This window comes from Petromyzon marinus (genome assembly GCF_048934315.1).
Source record: "Petromyzon marinus isolate PM22_M1 ecotype Great Lakes invasive population chromosome 85 unlocalized genomic scaffold, UKy_Petmar_22M1.pri1.0 chr85_unloc.1, whole genome shotgun sequence".
NCBI classification, from domain to species: domain Eukaryota; kingdom Metazoa; phylum Chordata; class Hyperoartia; order Petromyzontiformes; family Petromyzontidae; genus Petromyzon; species Petromyzon marinus.
Window position 1 is genome coordinate 1,556,536 of NW_027422646.1, and position 20,819 is coordinate 1,577,354.

The 20,819-nt window shown below is 52.1% G+C and overlaps 1 protein-coding gene across 3 annotated transcripts in view; it reads right to left on the minus strand.

Moving 5' to 3' along the window:
* Positions 1 to 19,989, minus strand: part of LOC116937814 (uncharacterized) — a 61,213-nt gene extending 41,224 nt beyond the window's left edge. Inside the window, exons 1-3 of one of the 3 annotated variants that reach the window (XM_076059249.1) lie at positions 19,693 to 19,989; positions 13,856 to 13,908; positions 7,276 to 7,323 (exon numbers count right to left, since the gene is read on the minus strand). In XM_076059249.1, coding sequence (XP_075915364.1) covers positions 7,276 to 7,323; positions 13,856 to 13,908; positions 19,693 to 19,751 — 160 coding nt within the window. In that variant the 5' untranslated portion in view covers positions 19,752 to 19,989. The remainder of the gene's footprint in view (positions 1 to 7,275; positions 7,324 to 13,855; positions 13,909 to 19,692) is intronic. The other 2 variants (XM_076059251.1, XM_076059250.1) reach the window with 2 other exon arrangements.
* Positions 19,990 to 20,819: the final 830 nt, after the last annotated feature.

Here is a 20,819-nt window from a genome sequence, read left to right on the forward strand (position 1 = left end):
CACAGAGACTCGCAGAGGCACACAGAGACTCGGAGACACGCAGAGACTCACAGACTCACAGAGACACACAGAGACACACAGAGACTCACAGAGACGCAAAGAGAGACTCAGAGAGACAGAGACTCACAGACTCACAGAGACACACAGAGACACACAGAGACTCGCAGAGACACACAGACTCACAGAGACACACAGAGACTCACAGAGACACACAGAGACGCACAGAGACACACAGAGACTCACAGAGACTCACAGAGACACACAGAGACACACAGAGACTCACGGAGACTCACAGAGACACACAGAGACACACAGAGACTCAGAGACAAGCGGAGACACACAGAGACTGACAGAGACACACAGAGACTCAGAGACACGCAGAGATTCACAGAGACACACAGAGACACAGAAACACACAGACTCAGAGACACACAGAGACACACAGACTCACAGACACACAGACTCACAGAGACACACAGACTCACAGAGAGACACAGAAACACACAGAGACTCACAGAGACACACAGAGACAGGGAGAGACACAGAGGCACACAGACACAGAGAGAGACACACAGATACAGAGAGACACACAGAGACAGAGAGAGACACATAGACAGAGAGAGACACAGAGAGACACACAGAGACAGAGAGAGACAGATAGCCAACAGGGAGAGACAGAGACAGACAGAGAGAGAGACACAGAGACAGAGAGAGACAGAGAGACAACAGAGAGACACACAGAGACAGAGAGACACACAGAGACAGAGAGAGACAGAGAGAGTCAACAGGGAGAGACAGAGACAGACAGAGAGACACAGAGACAGAGAGAGACAGAGAGACAACAGGAAGAGACAGACAGAGAGAGACAGAGAGACAGAGACAACAGAGAGACACAGAGAGACACAGAGAGAGACAACAGAGAGACAACAGAGAGACAGAGAGACAACAGAGAGACAGAGACAGACAGAGAGAGACAGAGAGACAACAGGATGAGACAGAGAGACACACAGAGAGACACAGAGAGACACAGAGAGAGACAACAGAGAGACAACAGAGAGACAGAGAGACAACAGAGAGACAGAGAGAGACAACAGAGAGACACAGAGACAGAGAGACAGAGAGACAACAGAGAGACAGAGAGACACACAGAGAGACAAGAGAGAGACAGAGAGACAACAGAGAGACAGAGAGACAACAGAGAGACAGAGAGACACAGAGAGAGACAACTGGGAGACACAGAGAGAGACAACAGAGAGACAACAGAGAGACAACAGAGAGACAGAGAGACACAGAGACAGAGAGACAGAGAGACAACAGAGAGACAGAGAGACACACAGACAGAGAGACAACAGAGAGACAACAGAGAGACAACAGAGAGACAGAGACAACAGAGAGACAACAGAGAGACAACAGAGAGACAGAGAGACAGAGAGAGACAACAGAGAGACAACAGAGACACAGAGAGACAGAGAGACAACAGAGAGACAACAGAGAGACAGAGAGACACACAGACAGAGAGACAACAGAGAGACAACAGAGAGACAACAGAGAGACAGAGACAACAGAGAGACAGAGAGACAACAGAGAGACAACAGAGAGACAACAGAGAGACAGAGACAACAGAGAGACAACAGAGAGACAACAGAGAGACAGAGAGACAGAGAGAGACAACAGAGAGACAACAGAGACACAGAGAGACAGAGAGACAACAGAGAGACAACAGAGAGACAGAGAGACACACAGACAGAGAGACAACAGAGAGACAACAGAGAGACAACAGAGAGACAGAGACAACAGAGAGACAACAGAGAGACAACAGAGAGAGACAACAGAGAGACAACAGAGAGACAGAGAGACACAGAGAGACAGAGAGACAACAGAGAGACAACAGAGAGACAACAGAGAGACAGAGAGACAACAGGATGAGACAGAGAGACACACAGAGAGACACAGAGAGAGACAAGAGAGAGACAGAGAGACAGAGAGAGACAGAGAGACAACAGGAAGAGACAGACAGAGAGAGACAGAGAGACAGAGACAACAGAGAGACACAGAGAGACACAGAGAGAGACAACAGAGAGACAGAGAGACAACAGAGAGACAACAGAGAGACAGAGAGACAACAGAGAGACAACAGAGAGACAACAGAGAGACAACAGAGAGACAGAGAGACAACAGAGAGACAACAGAGAGACAACAGAGAGACAACAGAGACACAGAGAGACAGAGAGACAGCGAGAGACAACAGAGAGACAACAGAGAGACAACAGAGAGACAACAGAGAGACAACAGAGAGACAGAGAGACAACAGAGAGACAACAGAGAGACAGAGAGAGACAACAGAGAGACAGAGAGACAACAGAGAGACAACAGAGAGACAACAGAGAGACAGAGAGAGACAACACAGAGACAGAGAGACAACAGAGAGAGACAGAGAGAGACAACAGAGAGACACACAGAGAGACAACAGAGAGACACAGAGAGACAGAGAGAGACAACAGAGAGACAGAGAGACAACAGAGAGACAACAGAGAGACAGAGAGACAACAGAGAGAGACAGAGAGAGACAACAGAGAGAGAGAGAGACAGAGAGAGACAACAGAGAGACAAGAGAGAGACAGAGAGACACACAGAGAGACAGAGAGACAACAGAGAGACAACAGAGAGACAGAGAGAGACAGAGAGAGACAACAGAGAGACAGAGAGAGACAACAGAGAGACAGAGACAGACAGAGAGAGACAGAGAGACAACAGGATGAGACAGAGAGACACACAGAGAGACACAGAGAGACACAGAGAGAGACAACAGAGAGACAACAGAGAGACAGAGAGACAACAGAGAGACAGAGAGAGACAACAGAGAGACACAGAGACAGAGAGACAGAGAGACAACAGAGAGACAGAGAGACACACAGAGAGACAAGAGAGAGACAGAGAGACAACAGAGAGACAGAGAGACAACAGAGAGACAGAGAGACACAGAGAGAGACAACTGGGAGACACAGAGAGAGACAACAGAGAGACAACAGAGAGACAACAGAGAGACAGAGAGACACAGAGACAGAGAGACAGAGAGACAACAGAGAGACAGAGAGACACACAGACAGAGAGACAACAGAGAGACAACAGAGAGACAACAGAGAGACAGAGACAACAGAGAGACAACAGAGAGACAACAGAGAGACAGAGAGACAGAGAGAGACAACAGAGAGACAACAGAGACACAGAGAGACAGAGAGACAACAGAGAGACAACAGAGAGACAGAGAGACACACAGACAGAGAGACAACAGAGAGACAACAGAGAGACAACAGAGAGACAGAGACAACAGAGAGACAGAGAGACAACAGAGAGACAACAGAGAGACAACAGAGAGACAGAGACAACAGAGAGACAACAGAGAGACAACAGAGAGACAGAGAGACAGAGAGAGACAACAGAGAGACAACAGAGACACAGAGAGACAGAGAGACAACAGAGAGACAACAGAGAGACAGAGAGACACACAGACAGAGAGACAACAGAGAGACAACAGAGAGACAACAGAGAGACAGAGACAACAGAGAGACAACAGAGAGACAACAGAGAGAGACAACAGAGAGACAACAGAGAGACAGAGAGACACAGAGAGACAGAGAGACAACAGAGAGACAACAGAGAGACAACAGAGAGACAGAGAGACAACAGGATGAGACAGAGAGACACACAGAGAGACACAGAGAGAGACAAGAGAGAGACAGAGAGACAGAGAGAGACAGAGAGACAACAGGAAGAGACAGACAGAGAGAGACAGAGAGACAGAGACAACAGAGAGACACAGAGAGACACAGAGAGAGACAACAGAGAGACAGAGAGACAACAGAGAGACAACAGAGAGACAGAGAGACAACAGAGAGACAACAGAGAGACAACAGAGAGACAACAGAGAGACAGAGAGACAACAGAGAGACAACAGAGAGACAACAGAGAGACAACAGAGACACAGAGAGACAGAGAGACAGCGAGAGACAACAGAGAGACAACAGAGAGACAACAGAGAGACAACAGAGAGACAACAGAGAGACAGAGAGACAACAGAGAGACAACAGAGAGACAGAGAGAGACAACAGAGAGACAGAGAGACAACAGAGAGACAACAGAGAGACAACAGAGAGACAGAGAGAGACAACACAGAGACAGAGAGACAACAGAGAGAGACAGAGAGAGACAACAGAGAGACACACAGAGAGACAACAGAGAGACACAGAGAGACAGAGAGAGACAACAGAGAGACAGAGAGACAACAGAGAGACAACAGAGAGACAGAGAGACAACAGAGAGAGACAGAGAGAGACAACAGAGAGAGAGAGAGACAGAGAGAGACAACAGAGAGACAAGAGAGAGACAGAGAGACACACAGAGAGACAGAGAGACAACAGAGAGACAACAGAGAGACAGAGAGAGACAGAGAGAGACAACAGAGAGACAGAGAGAGACAACAGAGAGACAGAGAGAGACAACAGAGAGACAGAGAGAGACAGAGAGACAACAGAGAGACAACAGAGAGACAGAGAGAGACAGAGAGAGACAACAGAGAGACAGAGAGAGACAACAGAGAGACAGAGAGACAACAGAGACAGAGAGAGACAGAGAGACAACAGGAAGAGACAGACAGAGAGACAACAGAGAGACAGAGAGACAGAGACAACAGAGAGACAACAGAGAGACAGAGAGACAACAGAGAGACAGAGAGACAACAGAGAGACAACAGAGAGACAACAGAGAGACAACAGAGAGAGACAACAGAGAGACACACAGAGAGACAACAGAGAGACAGAGAGAGACAGAGAGAGACAACAGAGAGACAGAGAGAGACAGAGAGACAACAGGAAGAGACAGACAGAGAGAGACAGAGAGACAGAGACAACAGAGAGACAACAGAGAGACAACAGAGAGACAGAGAGACAACAGAGAGACAACAGAGAGACAACAGAGAGACAACAGAGAGAGACAACAGAGAGACACACAGAGAGACAACAGAGAGACAGAGAGAGACAGAGAGAGACAACAGAGAGACAGAGAGAGACAACAGAGAGACAGAGAGAGACAGAGACAACAGAGAGACAACAGAGAGACAGAGACAACAGAGAGACAACAGAGAGACAACAGAGAGACAGAGAGACAACAGAGAGACAACAGAGAGACAACAGAGAGAGACAACAGAGAGACACACAGAGAGACAACAGAGAGACAGAGAGAGACAGAGAGAGACAACAGAGAGACAGAGAGAGACAGAGACAACAGAGAGACAACAGAGAGACAGAGAGACAACAGAGAGACAACAGAGAGACAGAGAGACAACAGAGAGACAGAGAGAGACAACAGAGAGACAACAGAGAGACAACAGAGAGACAACAGAGAGACAACAGAGAGACAGAGAGAGACAACAGAGAGACAGAGAGACAACAGAGAGACAGAGAGACAAGAGAGAGACAGAGAGAGACAACATAGAGACAACAGAGACAGAGAGACAACAGAGAGACAGAGAGACAACAGAGAGACACAGAGAGACACAGAGAGAGACAACAGAGAGACAACAGAGAGACAGAGAGACAGAGAGACAGACAGAGACACAGAGAGACACAGAGAGAGACAACAGAGAGACAACAGGAGACAACAGAGAGAGACAACAGAGAGACAGAGAGACAACAGAGAGACACAGAGAGAGACAACAGAGAGACAGAGAGACAACAGAGAGACAACAGAGAGACAACAGAGAGACAACAGAGAGAGACAACAGAGAGACACACAGAGAGACAACAGAGAGACAGAGAGAGACAGAGAGAGACAACAGAGAGACAGAGAGAGACAACAGAGAGACAGAGAGAGACAGAGACAACAGAGAGACAACAGAGAGACAGAGACAACAGAGAGACAACAGAGAGACAACAGAGAGACAGAGAGACAACAGGAGACAACAGAGAGAGACAACAGAGAGACAGAGAGACACAGAGAGAGACACAGAGAGAGACAACAGAGAGACAGAGAGAGACAACAGAGAGACAGAGAGAGACAGAGAGACAACAGGAAGAGACAGACAGAGAGAGACAGAGAGACAGAGACAACAGAGAGACAGAGAGACAACAGAGAGACAACAGAGACACAGAGAGACAGAGAGAGACAACAGAGAGACAACAGAGACAGAGAGACAACAGAGAGACAACAGGAAGAGACAGACAGAGAGAGACAGAGAGACAGAGACAACAGAGAGACACAGAGAGACAGAGAGAGAGACAACAGAGAGACAGAGAGAGACAGAGAGACAGAGAGACAACAGAGAGACAGAGAGACACACAGACAGAGACAGAGAGAGACAACAGAGAGAGAGAGAGACAGAGAGAGACAACAGAGAGACAAGAGAGAGACAGAGAGACACACAGAGAGACAGAGAGACAACAGAGAGACAACAGAGAGACAGAGAGAGACAGAGAGAGACAACAGAGAGACAGAGAGAGACAACAGAGAGACAGAGAGAGACAGAGAGACAACAGGAAGAGACAGACAGAGAGAGACAGAGAGACAGAGACAACAGAGAGACAACAGAGACACAGAGACAGAGAGAGACAACAGGAAGAGACAGAGACAGACAGAGAGAGACAGAGAGACAACAGAGAGACAACAGAGAGACAGAGAGAGACAACAGAGAGACAGAGAGACACAGAGAGACACAGAGAGAGACAACAGAGAGACAACAGGAGACAACAGAGAGACAACAGAGAGACAACAGAGAGACAACAGAGAGACAGAGAGACAACAGAGAGACAACACAGAGAGACAACAGAGAGAGACAGAGAGACAACAGAGAGACAACAGAGAGACAGAGAGACAGAGAGACAACAGAGAGACAACAGAGAGACAGAGAGAGACAACAGAGAGACAGAGAGAGACAACAGAGAGACAGAGAGAGACAGAGAGACAACAGAGAGACAGACAGAGAGAGACAGAGAGACAGAGAGACAGAGAGACACACAGAGAGACAGAGAGACAACAGAGAGACAACAGAGAGACAACAGAGAGACAGAGAGAGACAGAGAGACAACAGGAAGAGACAGACAGAGAGAGACAGAGAGACAGAGACAACAGAGAGACAGAGAGACAGAGAGAGACAACAGAGACAGACAGAGAGACAACAGAGAGAGACAGAGAGACACAGAGAGAGACACAGAGAGAGACAACAGAGAGACAGAGAGACACACAGACAGAGAGACAACAGAGAGACAACAGGAGACTGTTTACCGATCTCCACTCCCCCCGGCTTCATCTGCCGAGAGTCTCCACTACGCTCTAGACACACACAGAGACACACACAGAGACACACACAGAGACACACACAGAGACACACACAGAGACACACACAGAGACACACACAGAGACACACACACAGAGACACACACAGACACAGAGACACACACAGAGACACACACAGAGACACACACAGAGACACACACAGAGACACACACAGAGACACACACAGAGACACACACAGAGACACACACAGAGACACACACAGAGACACACACAGAGACACACACAGAGACACAGACACACACAGAGACACACACAGAGACACACACAGAGACACACACAGAGACACAGACACACACACAGAGACACACACAGAGACACACACAGAGACACACACAGAGACACAGAGACACACACAGAGACACACACACAGAGACACAGAGACACACACAGAGACACAGACACACACACAGAGACACAGACACACACACAGAGACACACACAGAGACACACACAGAGACACACACAGAGACACACACAGAGACACAGAGACACACACAGAGACACAGACACACACACAGAGACACAGACACACACACAGAGACACACACAGAGACACAGAGACACACACAGAGACACAGAGACACACACAGAGACACAGAGACACACACAGAGACACAGAGACACACACAGAGACACAAAGACACACACAGAGACACAGAGACACACACAGAGACACACACAGAGACACACACAGAGACACACACAGAGACTCACACAGAGACACACACAGAGACACAGAGACACACACAGAGACACAGAGACACACACAGAGACACACACAGAGACACACACACAGAGACACACACACAGAGACACACACAGAGACACACACAGAGACTCACACACAGAGACACACACAGAGACACACACAGAGACTCACACAGAGACACACACAGAGACTCACACAGAGAGACACACACAGAGACACACACAGAGACACAGAGACACACACAGAAACACACACAGAGACACACACAGAGACACACACAGAGACACAGAGACACACACAGAGACACAGAGACACACACAGAGACACAGAGACACACACAGAGACACACACACAGAGACACACACACAGAGACTCACACAGAGAGACACACACAGAGACACACACAGAGAGACACGCACACAGAGACACACACAGAGACACACACACAGAGACACACACAGAGACACACACAGAGACTCACACAGAGACACACACAGAGACACAGAGACACACACAGAGACACAGACACACACACACAGACACACACAGACACACAGAGACACACACAGAGACTCACACACAGAGACACACACAGAGACACACACAGAGACACACACAGAGACTCACACACAGAGACACACACAGAGACACACACAGAGACACAGAGACACACACAGAGACACACACAGAGACACACACAGAGACACACACAGAGACACACACAGAGACACACACAGAGACAGAGACACACACAGAGACACACAGAGAGACACACACAGAGACACACACAGAGACACACACAGAGACACACACAGAGACACACACAGAGACACACACAGAGACACTCACAGAGACACAGAGACACACACAGAGACACACACAGAGACTCACACACAGAGACACACACAGAGACACACACAGAGACACACACAGAGACACACACAGAGACACACAGACACACACAGAGACACAGAGACACACACAGAGACACAGAGACACACACAGAGACACACACAGACACAGAGACACACACAGAGACACAGAGACACACACAGAGACACAGAGACACACACAGAGACACACACAGAGACAGAGACACGCACACAGAGACACAGAGACACAGACACGCACACAGAGACACAGAGACACACACAGAGACACACACAGAGACACACACAGAGACACACACAGAGACAGAGACACACACAGAGACAGAGACACACACAGAGACACACACAGAGACACACACAGAGACACACACAGAGACTCACACAGAGACACACACAGAGACACACACAGATACACACACAGAGACTCACACAGAGACACACACAGAGACACACACAGAGACACACACAGAGACACACACACAGAGACACACACACAGAGACACAAACATAGACAGAGACACACACACAGAGACACACACAGAGACACACACACAGAGACACAAACACACACAGAGACACACACAGAGAGACACACACAGAGACTCACACAGAGACACACACAGAGACACACACAGAGACACACACAGAGACACACACAGAGACACACACAGAGACACACACAGAGACACACACAGAGACACACACAGAGACACGCACAGAGACACACAGAGACACACACAGAGAGACACACAGAGACACACACAGAGACACACACAGAGAGACACACAGAGACACACACAGAGACACACACACAGACACACACAGAGAGACACACAGAGACACACACAGAGACACACACAGAGACACACACAGAGACACACACACAGAGACACACAGAGACTCACACAGAGACACACACAGAGACTCACACAGACACACACACAGAGACACACACAGAGACACACACAGAGACAGAGACACGCACACAGAGACACACACAGAGACACACAGAGACACACACAGAGACTCACACAGAGACACACACAGAGACACACACAGAGACACACACAGAGACACACACAGAGACACACACAGAGACACGCACACAGAGACACAGAGACACGCACACAGAGACACACACAGAGACACACACAGAGACACACACAGAGACACACACAGAGACAGAGACACACACAGAGACACACACAGAGACACGCACACAGAGACACACACAGAGACACATAGAGACACACACAGAGACTCACACAGAGACACGCACAGAGACACAGAGACACGCACACAGAGACACACACAGAGACTCACACAGAGACAAACACAGAGACTCACACACAGACACACAGATACACACACAGAGACACGCACATAGACAGAGACACACACAGAGACACGCACACAGACACACACAGAGACAGAGAGACACGCACACATAGACACACACAGAGACAGAGACACACACACAGAGACACACAGACACACACACAGAGACACACACAGAGACAGAGACACACACACAGAGACACACACAGAGACAGAGACACACACAGAGACAGAGACTCACACAGACACACACACAGAGACACGCACAGAGACACAGAGACCCGCAGAGACACACAGACACACACACAAAGACACACACACAGACACGCACATAGACACAGACACACACGCAAAGACACACACACAGACACGCACAGAGACAGAGACACACACAGACACAGAAACAAGCACAGAGCCAGCCACAGAGACACTCACAAAGACACAGACAGAGACACACACACACAGACACGGGGAGAGAGAGACACGGGGAGAGAGAGACACGGAGAGAGACACGGGGAGAGAGAGACATGGGAAGAGAGAGACACGGGGAGAGAGAGAGACACGGACACACATTGTGGGGATGAGTGGAGGATGATTTGAGACACACGCAGACATAACACGCCTGTCTATCCTCGTGTCTATCTCCGTCTCTCTCCCCCCATGTCCCTCTCCCCGTGTCCCTCTCACCGTGTCTCTCTCTCCCCGTGTCTCTCTCCCCGTGTCTCTCTCCCCGTGTCTCTCTCCCCGTGTCTCTCTCCCCGTGTCTCTCTCCCCGTGTGTCTCTCTCCCCGTGTGTCTCTCACCCCGTGTCTCTCACCCCGTGTCTCTCTCTCCCCATGTCTCTCTCTCCCCGTGTCTCTCTCTCCCCGTGTCTCTCTCTCCCCGTGTCTCTCTCACCCCGTGTCTCTCTCTCCCCCCTTGTCTCTCTCCCCGTGTCTCTCCCCCCTTGTCTCTCTCTCTCTCCCCGTGTCTCTCTCCCCGTGTCTCTCTCTCTCCCCGTGTCTCTCTCTCTCGCCGTGTCTCTCTCTCTCCCAGTGTCTCTCTCCCCGTGTCTCTCTCCACGTGCCTCTCTCCACGTGTCTCTTACCCCGTGTCTCTCTCCCCGTGTCTCTCTCTCCCTGTCTCTCTCTCTCTCCGTGTCTCTCTCCCCGTGTCTCTCTCTCCGTGTCTCTCTCCCCGTGTCTCTCTCCCCGTATCTCTATCTCCCCGTGTCTCTCTCTCCCCGTGTCTCTCTCCCCATGTGTCTCTCTCTCCCCATGTGTCTCTCTCTCCCCATCTCTCTCTCCCCCCGTGTCTCTCTCTCCCCGTGTCTCTCTCCCCGTGTCTCTCTCCGTGTCTCTCTCTCCCCGTGTCTCTCTCTCCCCGTGTCTCTCTCTCCCCGTGTCTCTCTCTCCCCGTCTCTTTCTCCCCGCGTCTCTCTCTCCCCGTGTCTCTCTCTCCCCGTGTCTCTCTCTCCCCGTCTCTCTCACCCCGTGTCTCTCTCCCCGTGTCTCTCTCTCCCCGTGTCTCTCTCTCCCCGTGTCTCTCTCTCCCCGTGTCTCTCTCTCCCCGTGTCTCTCTCTCCCCGTGTCTCTCTCCCCGTGTCTCTCTCTCCCCGTGTCTCTCTCTCCCCATGTCTCACTCTCTCCCCGTGTCTCTCTCACCCCGTGTCTCTCTCTCCGTGTCTCTCTCTCCCCGTGTCTCTCTCTCCCCGTGTCTCTCTCTCCCCGTGTCTCTCTCTCCCCGTGTCTCTCTCCCCGTGTCTCACTCTCTCCCCGTGTCTCTCTCTCTCCGTGTCTCTCTCTCTCCGTGTCTCTCTCCCCGTGTCTCTCTCTCCCCGTGTCTCTCTCTCCCCGTGTCTCTCTAACCTCCCCGTGTCTCACTCTCTCCCCGTGTCTCTCTCTCCGTGTCTCTCTCTCCCCGTGTCTCTCTCTCCCCGTGTCTCACTCTCTCCCCGTGTCCCTCTCTCTCCCCGTGTCTCACTCTCTCCCCATGTCTCTCTCTCTCCGTGTCTCTCTCCCCGTGTCTCTCTCTCCCCGTGTCTCTCTCTCCCCGTGTCTCTCTCTCCCCGTGTCTCTCTCTCTCCCCGTGTCTCACTCTCTCCCCGTGTCTCTCTCTCCGTGTCTCTCTCTCCCCGTGTCTCTCTCTCCCCGTGTCTCTCTCTCCCCGTGTCTCTCTCTCCCCGTGTCTCTCTCTCCCCGTGTATCTCTCTCCCCGTGTCTCTCTCTCCCCGCGTCTCTCTCTCCCCGTGTCTCTCACCCCGTGTCTCTCTCTCCCCGTGTCTCTCTCCCCGTGTCTCTCTCTCTCCGTGTCTCTCTCCCCCGTGTCTCTCTCCCCGTGTCTCTCTCTCCCCGTGTCTCTCTCTCCCCGTGTCTCTCTCTCCCCGTGTCTCTCTCTCCCCGTGTCTCTCTCTCCCCGTGTCTCTCTCTCCCCGTCCCTCTCACCCCGTGTCTCTCTCTCCGTGTCTCTCTCACCCCGTGTCTCTCTCCCCGTGTCTCTCTCTCCCCGTGTCTCTCTCTCCCCGTGTCTCTCTCTCCCCGTGTCTCTCTCTCCCCGTGTCTCTCTCTCCCCGTGTCTCTCTCTCCCCGTGTCTCTCTCTCCCCGTGTCTCTCTCTCCCCGTGTCTCTCTCTCCCCGTGTCTCACTCTCTCCCCGTGTCTCTCTCACCCCGTGTCTCTCTCACCCCGTGTCTCTCTCTCCCCGTGTCTCTCTCTCCCCGTGTCTCTCTCTCCCCGTGTCTCTCTCCCCGTGTCTCACTCTCTCCCCGTGTCTCTCTCTCTCCGTGTCTCTCTCTCTCCGTGTCTCTCTCCCCGTGTCTCTCTCTCCCCGTGTCTCTCTCTCCCCGTGTCTCTCTAACCTCCCCGTGTCTCACTCTCTCCCCGTGTCTCTCTCTCCGTGTCTCTCTCTCCCCGTGTCTCTCTCTCCCCGTGTCTCTCTCTCTCCCCGTGTCTCACTCTCTCCCCGTGTCTCTCTCTCTCCGTGTCTCTCTCCCCGTGTCTCTCTCTCCCCGTGTCTCTCTCTCCCCGTGTCTCTCTCTCCCCGTGTCTCTCTCTCTCCCCGTGTCTCACTCTCTCCCCGTGTCTCTCTCTCCGTGTCTCTCTCTCCCCGTGTCTCTCTCTCCCCGTGTCTCTCTCTCCCCGTGTCTCTCTCTCCCCGTGTCTCTCTCTCCCCGTGTATCTCTCTCCCCGTGTCTCTCTCTCCCCGCGTCTCTCTCTCCCCGTGTCTCTCACCCCGTGTCTCTCTCTCCCCGTGTCTCTCTCCCCGTGTCTCTCTCTCTCCGTGTCTCTCTCCCCCGTGTCTCTCTCCCCGTGTCTCTCTCTCCCCGTGTCTCTCTCTCCCCGTGTCTCTCTCTCCCCGTGTCTCTCTCTCCCCGTGTCTCTCTCTCTCCGTGTCTCTCTCCCCGTGTCTCTCTCCCCGTGTCTCTCTCTCCCCGTGTCTCTCTCCCTGCGTCTCTCTCTCCCCGCGTCTCTCTCTCCCCGTGTCTCTCACCCCGTGTCTCTCTCTCCCCGTGTCTCTCTCCCCGTGTCTCTCTTTCTCCGTGTCTCTCTCCCCGTGTCTCTCTCTCCCCGTGTCTCTCTCTCCCCGTGTCTCACCTTGTCCACAGCGATTGCAGTGGGTTCTCCGAGCAAAGTTAACATTTCCACATCTAGAAAGAAGCAGCAACATCATCATCAGCAGCAGCATCATCAGTAACATCATCATCAGCAGAATCAGCATCATCAGTAACATCATCATCAGCAGCAGCATCATCATCATCAGTAACATCATCATCAGTAACATCATCAGCATCACCAGTAACATCATTATCATATTCAACATCAACATCATGAACATCATCGTGAGTAACATCATCATCAGTAACATCATCATCAGCATCATCAGCAACATCGTAAGTATCATCATCAGTATCATCATCAGTAACATCATCATTATATTCAACTTCATGAACATCATCGTCATGAACATCATCATCAGTAGCATCATCATCAGTAGCATCATCAGTAACATCATCATCAGTAGCATCATCATCAGTAACATCATCAGCATCGTCATCAACATCCCCCACAGAGACCCACAATGTAAGAGACCTGTTGACTCAGACACCAACATAGACCCACAGAGACTCATAGAGACCCACAGAGACCCATAGACTCACAGAGACCTACAGAGACTCACAGAGACACACAGAGACTCACATAGACTCACAGAGACACTCAGAGACACACAGAGACCCACAGAGACTCACAGAGACACACAGAGACTCACATAGACTCACAGAGACACTCAGAGACACACAGAGACCCATAGACTCACAGAGACCCACAGAGACTCACAGAGACACACAGAGACTCACAGAGACTCACAGAGACTCACAGAGACACTCAGAGACACACAGAGACCCACAGAGACTCACAGAGACACACAGAGACTCACATAGACTCACAGAGACACTCAGAGACACACAGAGACCCATAGACTCACAGAGACCCACAGAGACTCACAGAGACACACAGAGACTCACATAGACTCACAGAGACACACAGAGACCCATAGACTCACAGAGACCCACAGAGACTCACAGAGACACACAGAGACACTCATAGACACCCACAGAGACCTCCAGACTCACAGAGACTCGCAGACACGCAGAGACTCACAGAGACACACAGAGACTCACAGAGACACACAGAGACACACAGAGACCCATAGACTCACAGAGACATACAGACACCCACTCATAGACAACCACAGAGACCCCCATACTCACAGAGACCCACAGAGACCTGTAGACTCATAGACACCCATAGAGACCCAAAGTCACCCAGAGACCCATAGACACCCATAGAGACCCATTCATAGACACCCAGAGACCCCCAGACTCATAGATACCCACAGACACTCACAGAGACCCATAGACTCACAGAGACCCATAGACACCCACAGAGACCCCCAGACTCACAGAGACACCCAGACTCACAGAGACCCCCAGACTCACAGAGACCCCCAGTCTCACAGAGACCCACAGAAACCAGTAGACTCAGACACCCACAGAGACCCACAAAGAACCAATCATAGACACCCACAGAGACCCATAGACTCACAGAGTCACACAGACACCCATAGAGACCCACAGACTCACATAGACCCACAGACAACCAATCGTAGACACCCACAGAGACCCCCAGACTCACAGAGATCCACAGAGACCCGTAGACTCATAAACACCCACAGAGACCCACACATAGACACCCACAGAGACTCATAGAGACCCACAGAGACTCATAGAGACCCACAGAGACCCATAGACTCACAGAGACCCACTCATAGACACCCACAGAGACTCCCAGACTCATAGAGACCCATAGACTCACAGAGACCCACAGACAACCAATCAGACACCCACAGAGACCCCCATACTCACAGAGTCCCACAGACACCCATAGAGACCCATAGACTCACAGAGACCCATAGACTCACAGAGACCCACAGACACCCATAAAGACCCATTGACTCACAGAGACCCACAGACAACCAATCAGACACCCACAGAGACCCCCAGACTCACAGAGACCCATAGACTCACAGAGACCCATAGACTCACAGAGACCCACAGACACTCACAGAGACCCATAGACTCACAGAGACCCACAGACACCCATAGAGACCCATAGACTCGCAGAGACCAAAAGACAACCAATCGTAGACACCCACAGAGACCCCCAGACTCACAGAGACCCACAGAGACCCACTCATAGACACCCACAGAGACCCCCAGACTCACAGAGACCCATAGACTCACAGAGACCCCCAGACAGAGACCCCAGACTCACAGAGACCCATAGACTCACAGAGACCCAGACACCCATAAAGACCCATAGACTCACAGAGACCCACAGACAACCAATCGTAGACACCCACAGAGACCCCCATACTCACAGAGACCCCAAGACTCACAGAGTCCCACAGACACCCATAGAGACCCAAAGACTCACAGAGACCCACAGACAACCAATCATAGACACCCACAGAGACCCCCATACTCACAGAGACCCCAGACTCACAGAGACCCACAGACTCACAGAGACAAACAGAGACCCACTCATAGACACCCACAGAGACCCCCAGACTCACAGAGACCCATAGACTCACAGAGACCCACAGACACCCATAGAGACCCATAGACTCACAGAGACCCACAGACAACCAATCATAGACACCCACAGAGACCCCCATACTCACAGAGACCCCCAGACTCACAGAGACCCACAGACACTCACAGAGACCCCCAGACTCACAGATACCCATAGACTCACAGAGACCCACAGACACTCATAGAGACCCATAGACTCACAGAGACCCACAGACACCCATAGAGACCCATAGACTCGCAGAGACCCAAAGACAACCAATCGTAGACACCCACAGAGACCCCCAGACTCACAGAGACCCACAGAGACCCACTCATAGACACCCACAGAGACCCCCAGACTCACAGAGACCCATAGACTCACAGAGTCACACAGACACCCATAGAGACCCACAGACTCACATAGACCCACAGACAACCAATCATAGACACCCACAGAGACCCCCAGACTCACAGAGACCCATAGACTCACAGAGACCCCCAGACAGAGACCCCCAGACTCACAGAGACCCATAGACTCACAGAGACCCAGACACCCATAGAGACCCACAGACAACCAATCATAGACACCCACAGAGACCCCCAGACTCACAGAGACCCCAGGCTCACAGAGACCCACAGATTCACAGAGACAAACAGAGACCCACTCATAGACACCCACAGAGACCCCCACTCATAGATTCCCACAGACACCCATAGAGACCCACAGACACCCATAGAGACCCGTAGACTCATAGAGACCCGCATAGACCAATAATAGAGCAGCTAGGCATCGTCAGGGCCCGGGATCGAACCGACGGACCTCCTGCCTACCATGCAAGGTAGTCACAAAGACAAAGAAACCCCATGTAGCCTGTAACTGGGCGTAGGGGCAAGTGCTGTTAGTAGTGAGTAGCAGCAGCACACAGACACACCCACCCACTCCCACAATCACCCACCCATTCACTCACTCACCCACCCACACACCCACCCACACACCCACACACCCACCCACACACCCACTCACCCACCCACTCATTCACTCACCCACTCACTCACCCACTCACTCACTCACCCACACACCCACCCACTCACCCACTAACTCATTGACTCACCCACTCACTCACTCACCCACTCACTCACCCACTCACTCACCCGCCCACTCACCCACTCACTCACCCACTCACTCACTAACTCACTGACTCACCCACTCACTCACTCACCCATTCACTCACCCACTCACTCACCCCCACAATCACCCACTCACTCACCCACTCACTCACTCACCCACTCACTCACCCACTCACTCACCCACCCACTCACCCACTTACTCACTCACCCACTCACTCACTCACCCACTCACTCACTCACTCACCCACTCACTCACCCACCCACTCACCCACTCACTCACCCACTCACTCACTCACCCACTCACTCACCCACCCACTCACCCACTCACTCACCCGCCCACTCACCCACTCACTCACCCACTCACTCACCCACTCACTCACTCACTCACCCACTCACTCACTCACCCACTCACTCACCCACTCACTCACTCACCCACTCACTCACCCACTCACTCACTCACCCACTCACTCACTCACCCACCCACTCACTCACCCACTCACTCACTCACCCACTCACTCACCCGCCCACTCACCCAGCCACTCACCCAGCCACTCACTCACCCACTCATCCGCACACTCACCCACCCACTCACTCACCCACTCACTCACCCCCACAATCACCCACTCACTCACCCACTCACTCACCCACTCACTCACTCCACACCACAGACACACGCACACTCAGACACACACCGCACAAATACCACACACTCACCACACCTGTACATTAACCACACGGCCTAGAGCAAACCCCGTGGTGAATCCGAAGTAAAGTCGGGGTGGATCTACGCGAATCTCGCGGTGAATTTAATCTCAGACCATGGGAAACTTTCAAATGATAGGCTACGCACACACACACACACCACGCCTGTACATTAACCACACGGCCTAGAGCAAACCCCGTGGTGAATCCGAAGTAAAGTCGGGGTGGATCTACGCGAATCTCGCGGTGAATTCAATCTCAGACCATGGGAAACTTTCAAATGATAGGCTACGCACACACACACCACGCCTGTACATTAACCACACGGCCTAGAGCGACGCCCGTGGTGAATCTGAGGTAAAGTCGTGGCCGCTCTACGCGAATCTCGCGGTGAATTCACTCTCACGTCCATGGTAAACGTGACAAGGCCTGTGGTAAAACCCTTCAAATGATAGGCCACACACACACATGGCCACTGTACATTAACCACAGGTCCTAGAGCGACGCCCGTGGTGAATCTGAGGTAAAGTCGTGGTCGCTCTACGCGAATCTCGCGGTGAATTCACTCTCACGTCCGAGGTAAACGTGACAAGGCCCATGGTAAAAAAAACCTTCAAATGATAGGCCACACATACACACACATGGCCACTGTACATTAACCACAGGGCCTAGAGCGAATCCCGTGGTGAATCTGAGGTAAAGTCGTGGCCGCTCTACGCGAATCTCGCGGTGAATTCACTCTCACGTCCATGGTAAACGTGACAAGGCCTGTGGTAAAAACCTTCAAATGATAGGCCACACACACACACATGGCCACTGTACATTAACCACAGGGCCTAGAGCGACGCCCGTGGTGAATCTGAGGTAAAGTCGTGGTCGCTCTACGCGAATCTCGCGGTGAATTCACTCTCACGTCCATGGTAAACGTGACAAGGCCCATGGTAAAAAAACCTTGAAATGATAGGCCACACACAGACACACACATGGCCACTGTACATTAACCACAGGGCCTAGAGCGAATCCCGTGGTGAATCTGAGGTAAAGTCGTGGTCGCTCTACGCGAATCTCGCGGTGAATTCACTCTCACGTCCATGGTAAACGTGACAAGCCCCATGGTAAAAACCTTCAAATGATAGGCCACACACACACATGGCCACTGTACATTAACCACAGGTCCTAGAGCGAAGCCCGTGGTGAATCTGAGGTAAAGTCGTGGCCGCTCTACGCGAATCTCGCGGTGAATTCACTCTCACGTCCATGGTAAACGTGACAAGGCCCATGGTAAAAACCTTCAAATGATAGGCCACACACACATACATGGCCACTGTACATTAACCACACGGACTAGAGCGAATCCCGTGGTAAATCTTAGGTAAAGTCGGGGTCGCTCTACGCGAATCAACGCGGTTCGAGGGAGTGGAGGGAGGCTCCCCTCCTCCTCCTTCTCCTCCTCATCATCCTCCTCCTCACTTTCTGTCGCCGCAGATCCAGTCGCCATCGTTGACGCGAAAGTGTCGGGCGGACGCCATTTGACGCCTCGTCTCTCTCTCTCTGCCTCCGTCTCTGTCTCTCCCTCTCCCTGCCTCTCCTCTCTCTCTCTCTGCTCGCTCTCCCCCTTTTTCCGATCGAGTGCCGTGGCAGGTTGTTTAATGGCGTGGCTGCGATCGAGACGACACCACCGCCAGGAGAAGAAGCAACAACAACAACAACCACCAGCACCAGCACCACGACCACCGCCTCCAACACCACCACCACCGCTAAACGGAACCGGAACTTGCGTGGAGGTTGAGTAACCCCGCCCCTGACGCATAAAAAAAAGCTTCCATGGTTTCACAATATGTTGGTGGTTGTGTTATAATTATTGATGTTGTTGTGGTTGTTATTAATCAATGATAACAGTTGTAATAATAACCACCCTCACCTAAGATGGCGGCCCTCCACTCACCTAAGATGGCGTCTCCCCACTCACCTAAGATGGCGTCTCCACACCTAGGATGGCGCCCTCCCTTACCTAAGACGGCGCTCTCCCTCTCCTAAGATGGCGTCTCCCCACCTAGGATGGCGCCCTCCCTTACCTAAGATGCCCCCCGACTCACCTAAGATGGCGTCTCCCCTCGCCTAAGATGGCGTCCCCACCTCTCCTAAGATGGCGTTTCCCCACCTAGGATGGCGCCCTCCCTTAACTAAGATGCCCCCCCCCCCCGACTCACCTAAGATGGCGTCTCCCCTCTCCTAAGATGGCGTCCCCACCTCTCCTAAGATGGCGTCGCCCCACCGAGGATGGCGCCCTCCCTTACCTAAGACGGCGTCCCACTCACCTAAGATGGCGCTCTCCTAAGATGGCGTCTCCCCACCTAGGATGGCGCCCTCCCTTAACTAAGATGCGCCCCCCGACTCACCTAAGATGGCGTCTCGACTCTCCTAAGATGGCGTCTCCGCCTCTCCTAAGATGGCGTCTCCCACCTAGGATGGCGCCCTCCCTTACCTAAGACGGCGTCCCACTCACATAAGATGGCGCCCTCCCTCTCCTAAGATGGCGTCTCCCCACCTAGGATGGCGCCCTCCCTTAACTAAGATGCGCCTCCGACTCACCTAAG